The 6,465-nt window shown below is 37.4% G+C and overlaps 1 protein-coding gene across 3 annotated transcripts; it reads left to right on the plus strand.

The window, feature by feature from the left end:
• The first annotated feature begins 484 nt into the window (after window positions 1–484).
• LOC139988325 (fatty acyl-CoA reductase wat) lies at window positions 485–6,206 on the plus strand. Of its 3 annotated transcripts, XM_072005570.1 has the most exons (10): window positions 492–802; window positions 933–970; window positions 2,656–3,038; window positions 3,429–3,677; window positions 3,791–3,936; window positions 4,058–4,167; window positions 4,544–4,739; window positions 4,915–5,172; window positions 5,336–5,593; window positions 5,682–6,206. In XM_072005570.1, the coding sequence occupies exons 3-10, from the start codon at window positions 2,718–2,720 to the stop codon at window positions 5,791–5,793; spliced, it is 1,650 nt and encodes a 549-aa protein (XP_071861671.1). In that variant the 5' UTR covers window positions 492–802; window positions 933–970; window positions 2,656–2,717; the 3' UTR covers window positions 5,794–6,206. The 3 variants fall into 3 exon arrangements, with proteins under 3 accessions (XP_071861673.1, XP_071861671.1, XP_071861670.1); XM_072005569.1 differs by lacking the exon at window positions 933–970 and having other exon boundaries at window positions 495–802; XM_072005572.1 differs by lacking the exons at window positions 933–970; window positions 4,915–5,172 and having other exon boundaries at window positions 485–802.
• Window positions 6,207–6,465: the final 259 nt, after the last annotated feature.

The raw sequence follows: 6,465 nt of genomic DNA on the forward strand, positions 1-6,465 counted from the left end.
AAAGCAGATTCATGACCTTATAACGGTATCATACGTTTAAACGGGATATTAGTTATTTATTTGTTCAAGCACAGAATTCAAACAAACGAATTTTGCCATACTTGCAAAGATTGTTTGCTGACGAATGTGTCGTAATCGAAACGTCTAGTTTTGCGAACGTCCGTTCAATTATCGGCCAAATTATTTTAAAACAAGTCAAGATACACGATTCTGATACTTCTTCAGATGCTTTAAATATTTGAAATGACCGAAATTCTCTTCTTCTATCTATCTCCTTGCTTTCTCGCCTTTCTCTTTTCTCATGGTCAATTTTTTTAACAAGAAATAGGTTGCTCACGTCGGCTAAAGTTCTCGCTCTATCCAATTTCGATTTTAGTTATTTACAATAACCGGAAAATTACCTCCCTCCGATTTCATAAAAAGAATTTTATTAAATTCGTTAAATTATAGAGCACTTATGACGAGAGTATAGGACAACCAATCAGAAAATCACAGATCGAAGAAATAACTTAATAGGAGGAAAGAACTAAAGGGAAACTAAGAAAAATGAGGGACGAAATAATGTGATAGAAATGAGGTGGTTGATGGGGGGTCGAGTATGATTGAGCGATCAAGGAAGGGGAAAGAGAACCAAAGGGTAAAGAGGAGGGGCACTGGACGAAGCAGAGTAGAAGGAGAAGAAAAGAAAAGTAAGACTGACGACGGCACGAGTGACAATTCTGAGGTGTATCGCGTGCAAAAGGCTTGAGGTGGCATAAGAGGAGAAGGATCGGTAGATTCGGACTAGGAGAAAGTTTCCAAGGTATATCTAGTGTTTGTTTGTTCTTCCGCTCGTTCGTATATTCGTTCGTTCTTTTCTTCGCTTGTGGCTATTCCTTGCTCGATTAACAATATTCGTTTGATGGATAACAATTTCTTTCATACCTTAAAAGTGTTGCGTGGACGTTACTCTCACGGAACATCGGATAAGGTCAGTGAAATTGTGCAAAAGTTATCTGAATAATTCGATATGATATAGACTACAAATGTAGAATTAATTTACATTATTCAGATCGTTGATTGGTTGAAAAATGCTTCGTATTGTTTGATTTGTATCGTTGACGGAATTTTCAAACGAGATTCGTCGAATTCATCATTACATTCCATTCAGATAAGCGGTAGCGATAAACGCGTGTGTCGAGTAGAAATTGCAATCAGCTTTTCCTTTCTTTTTAATGATTCTTCATTAGTGTATATACATATAATTAATATAATTTTTATTTCACACGGTCGTCGAACAAACTTTCATATATTTCTAATATAAATTTCCATTCGAATATTAAAGGAGAGAGACAGAAGGTAAAGTAGAGGTGAGTCGCGAATAGGGTACGGCGAAAGGGTGAAACTCGCGTGTGCACGATATGTGTAAGATGTGTACGATGTATTAATGTAGCAAATAATTTTCTTGAATTAACGAATCGACTTCGATCTATGTCAATCCACAACTTTCTTCGTCAGACATTCACCGTGAGTTCGTCACCAGTTAAAATTCGTGTCGAGCATAGCAGAAAGGAATCGTTCGGACGCATTCGTCTGTTCGTTCGTTCAGATGTGTATATCGCACAAAAAATTATACAAATAGAATAGTTGTTGCGACAGTCCGACGTAACGAATAATCATATGAAAATATCGTATAAGAATTCGGTAAATTCATAATAACGCAGACTAGATTGTCCTTTTACAGTGACGAAGCCTCGTGGTTTTTGGAACTCCTCGTATCGAACAGTGTATTTAACGGTAGATACTGGTGTTTTATAAAGGTTGCACTCGCAGCATCCGTACCGCTAGTACTTACGTAATACATCGAACACAATGTTCGAATAATGTTGACAATCTGCAAAACGTCGGGTGTAGCACTTTCTGTATTCGAACGGAAGAAATGTGTGAAATTTGAATATCGCCGCGACCTTTACAAACACAAAATTTTGATAGTTCACGGAAAGAAGACTTCCGCTGTTCAATCTGTAAGATGGAGTTGGCCGGCTGAAGATAGGCTAGGAGTGGGGTTAGGTTAGACGTAAAATGTGGAAATGGTAGCGGGGGGGTTGTATCTAAGATTCGAAGTACAAGGAAAAGGACTTTGCCGTCGTTATGTAAATATCGAATCTACCGTATTATTTATGATTTTTGCATGGTAATTTGTTAACATATTAACATATTAATAATTTCATAAGCTTTGTCATTATTTCGGCTCTTTTGACCTCCATCCTGGAAGCAAAGAGCAACTCGTTAGCTCGTAGCGATTCGAGAAATCGAGTGAAAGGCAAGCAAAATAAACATCGCTGTAACGAAATTTTTGGCTATTTCTCCCGAACATGTAGAACAGCAGAGTAAATATAACATATAGCAAAGCATCTTTCATAGTCGGACAACGAGCACAGACTGTCGATAGTAGCCTTTCAATTTGAATTTGGAACATAGTAAAAGATGCCGCGACCAAGTTCACGATCAACTTTCACTCTATGACGCGGTGATGTACGCAGTTTCTCTCTGACTAACTATCGCAAAAGTACAAACAGTTGTGTGAAAGAGGAACGGTATTCATTTCAGATTGGCATGTAGTTGATGCGGTATACCGTACTTTATTTGCTCCTTTGTTTGCTTCGTTTTCTTCAGTTGTTGCTCTACTGTTAACTTGGAAACGTCACGCAGCAAACGCAGCGAACACGAACAACGCGATGGTGGAAGTTTTGGTGGAACCATGTGGCCAAGAAGCGATAGTATTGGATAATGGTTGCAAATTGAACGATAATCCGACGGAACATTTGGTTCAAAGTGATCGTTGCGATTTGATTTTGGAACAGTCGAATCTCAGCCCGATTCAACAGTTCTACAATGGGCAAAGCATCTTCATCACTGGTGGTACTGGATTCGTCGGCAAACTTTTAATAGAGAAGCTTCTCCGAGAATGTCCTGGAATCTCGTTCATCTATTTGTTGGTACGTCCGAAGAAAGGGAAAGATATGCATCAACGTATCGAGGAAATCTTTGACGATCCGGTAAGAAATCTTATTTTTTCTCCAGCTTTCTCTCAACCTTCTTCGAGTTCTGTCGAATTTCTTCTTTCTTTCTCTTTTCTTTTCGAGCAAACAAATTCCGATCCTACGATTTTCTCTAGCTCTACTTTTGCTTCCGGCACTACGGATCGATCATAACACGAATTCGCTTTCCCTCGACATGCCGCTCTCGAGTCACTCGACCGACCACCGGTATCTCGCAACTCTCTTCTTTTTTTTCTTACTACCTTACCCTACTTACTCTATCTCCTCTACAATATTATCCTCTCGCTACCGAAGCGAACCTCTACAAATCAGATGCTAAACGAATCTCTACATTAAAGCTAGTAGGACAACCGATCACATCTGATTACTAATTTATTTTTTGTTTAGCTCTTTGGCAAAGTAAAAGAGAAGCAACCAAAATTTCGGCATCAAATCGTTGCTATAGCCGGAGATTGCGGTCAGCCAGGTCTTGGGATATCTCCCGCGGATAGGCAAACACTTACGCGAGAAGTCTCAATCGTCTTTCATGTTGCGGCAACGGTCAGATTTGACGAGAAGATGAAACTTGCCGTACCCATTAATGTTCGTAGTCCAAAAGAAGTAATGGATCTTTGTAAGGAAATTTCATATTTAAAGGTACATGCACATGTATACTTTTATGTATATTGTACGAATTTAAGCAATTATAATTATAATTACTTAAATTCGCAAATAGTAACCAATTCCGTAATAATAAACGGAACTTTCAGGCGTTCATCCACGTATCGACAGCATACGCCAATTGTACGCGAACTCATATCGAAGAAAAGGTGTACGAAGCACCGATTGACGGAGACAAGTTGGCAACTATCGTTGAATATATGGATGAGAAATTGATCGAGGAAATAACTCCACGGTAAGCAATTTTTTCCAGCGAAATTAATTCGAATTTAAGTGAATCAAAATTACATTCCGTCTAATTATTTCTATTCTACTTAATCTTGTTCCAATAACTCGACTATATTATGTTGCTATAGATTATTAGGTGCATGGCCGAACACGTACACATACACAAAAGCAGTAGCGGAAGGTATCATTGTGAAACAGGCCGGTGATTTGCCTGTTGGAATATTTCGTCCCGGTATTGGTTAGTAGAAGTCTTAGGAATCTCTATAGCTTTATCTAGTTTTATCTCTATAGCTTTCCTATTCAAACGATAATAAACATTTTCTCGTTGACTCTTTCAAATTCCATATCTCTTTTCTGCATACTTAACCATCACACGATCGTATGTTCATTTCCCGTTTCATGAGATTAACCGGACAGGAGAAAAAATTTGATTTGAGTACAGTAACAAAGCATGAACAACAACGTACTATATAAAAACAAATTGGAAAATGATAAATAAAAGAGAGAGCGAGAAAGTGTGAGAGCAAAAAAGGGAAGAGGATTGGGGTAGGGATATATGTCGGTCAAATGTATATAAAAATTAATTTGATTGGAGGATCTGATGGAATTTTCAGTGATATCAACATACCAAGAACCGGTGCGAGGATGGATCGACAACTTGTACGGACCAACAGGTGTTGCAGCTGGGGCTGGTACCGGGGTCTTACGATCGATTCATTGCGATGGATCCATAGAAGCCAATGTTGTTCCTGGAGATTTAACAGTAAATGCCTTGATAGCTTGCGCATGGGATGTCGCGAATCGTCGAAAGTAAGATTCATCGATCAAAACTTGCATCTTTCTCTACTCTTTCAACACTTTTCGATCCTTACTCTTAACTTTTGTCTTTCCCTGTTTCTTTTTTCTCTTATTTCTATTTCTTTTCACGCATGCTTTATCTTTGCCTTATTTTATTTTATTTTTCACGCGCATTTTTTATGCACAGATCTGCAACTACCAAAGAAAGGGAAAATGACATACCCGTTTACAATTATGTTTCAAAAGATAATCCTATAACATACGATCAATTGAAACTTTTATCCGAAAAATACGGGCTTGAGTTTCCCACCAGCAGAGCCATATGGTACTATAGTTTCCGAAATAATAAACATAGGATAATTCATCTTATGTATGTTTACTTGTTACACTTATTACCGGCACTCTTGATCGACACCGTCACGCTCTGTCTGGGAAAACAACCGAGGTAATTTCTCTCTCTTCCCCCTCCCTCTTTCTCTTTTTATACCTTTTTTTTTTCATATAATGTTTTATTCTCTTCTGTTTCAATTCTATGTCTCTAATTCTTCCGCTTCTTCTCTTTATTGTGAACTTAATATTTATATATATCTTAAAATATTTTCTCAAAGGATGTTAAAAATTTATAAAAAGATACACAAATTTATGGATGTACTTAACTACTTTTCTATCCACGAATGGAAGTTTTCGAATAATAATATTAGAGAGTTACTAAATAAGATGACAGAGGAAGACCGTGAAAATTTTGCATGCGATATCGCCGATATTGATTGGGACCAATATTTTCGGACATATATACGTGGAATTCGTATGTATCTGATAAAAGATCCGCTAGACACTCTTCCAAAAGCACGTATCAAATGGCAAAGGTGAGCCAAATTAATCAATTCCGTTCCTCTTTTTTCTTCTGAATCCTAATGATATATATTATATCATTGTTGAATGTTTGCTTTACAGATTATACTGGACCCATCAAGTGGTAAAACTAATTCTCGGTTATGCTTTATTGCGAATATGTTGGTTAACTTTATCTCTTCTTTTTCGAAATTGTATACCTCAATTTGCGTAACAAATATGTTTTACGTGTGTGATGAGAGGAAATAAACGCGCGGTAATGCACGCGGTAATGCGCGTCGGATACACATAAATATGACTTCGTTCGAAGTTCGAAGTTGGCTCAGAATTAAGTGTCGTTCTTGAATCAAGTTCATTGAGATGATCTTGGTCTCGTGTTTGTGATCAAAAGTGAGGTTACCTTGCTAATTTTCTGAACAGCTCGGAAGAATAAAAAAGGAAGCAGAGAAAAAGGAAGAACACAGTGGAAAATTGACCAAAGTACTATATAGTTCTATCGCCGCGTATTCGCGTTTATTCGATTCGAGATGATCATAAAACCACCACTTAGTAACTCCAACTTGATATGTATGAACCGCGTTCGAGAAGTTTGTAAGGAAATGATGAAATACAATATAATTCCTTCCATTTCTCTTTCTTTTTCCTTTTTCCACGAATGTCCTTATAGGATATATTTTTTGTTGGACCAAATACCGTCCAATTTCAAACGTGTTTTAGACATGTATAAAACATGTTGCTATACTTTAAACTTCCATTTGTAATAAAAAAAAAAAACAATTTTCTCTCCATCAAAAATCATAATGGACTCGATTTACTTATTCACTTGCCTCTTGCGACGACTAGTCAATCGTGATCGGTTTGAAACGCATCGCGTTTAACGTTACTC

This window comes from Bombus fervidus, chromosome 6 (genome assembly GCF_041682495.2).
Source record: "Bombus fervidus isolate BK054 chromosome 6, iyBomFerv1, whole genome shotgun sequence".
Classification (NCBI taxonomy): domain Eukaryota; kingdom Metazoa; phylum Arthropoda; class Insecta; order Hymenoptera; family Apidae; genus Bombus; species Bombus fervidus.

Coding starts and splice junctions, on each gene's coding strand:
- LOC139988325 (XM_072005570.1), top strand. CDS start 2,718: ATGGTGGAAGTTTTGGTGGAACCATGTGGCCAAGAAGCGATAGTATTG. Junction 3,039..3,428: donor AGGAAATCTTTGACGATCCG/GTAAGAAATCTT, acceptor TTTTTTGTTTAG/CTCTTTGGCAAAGTAAAAGA. Junction 3,678..3,790: donor AGGAAATTTCATATTTAAAG/GTACATGCACAT, acceptor CGGAACTTTCAG/GCGTTCATCCACGTATCGAC.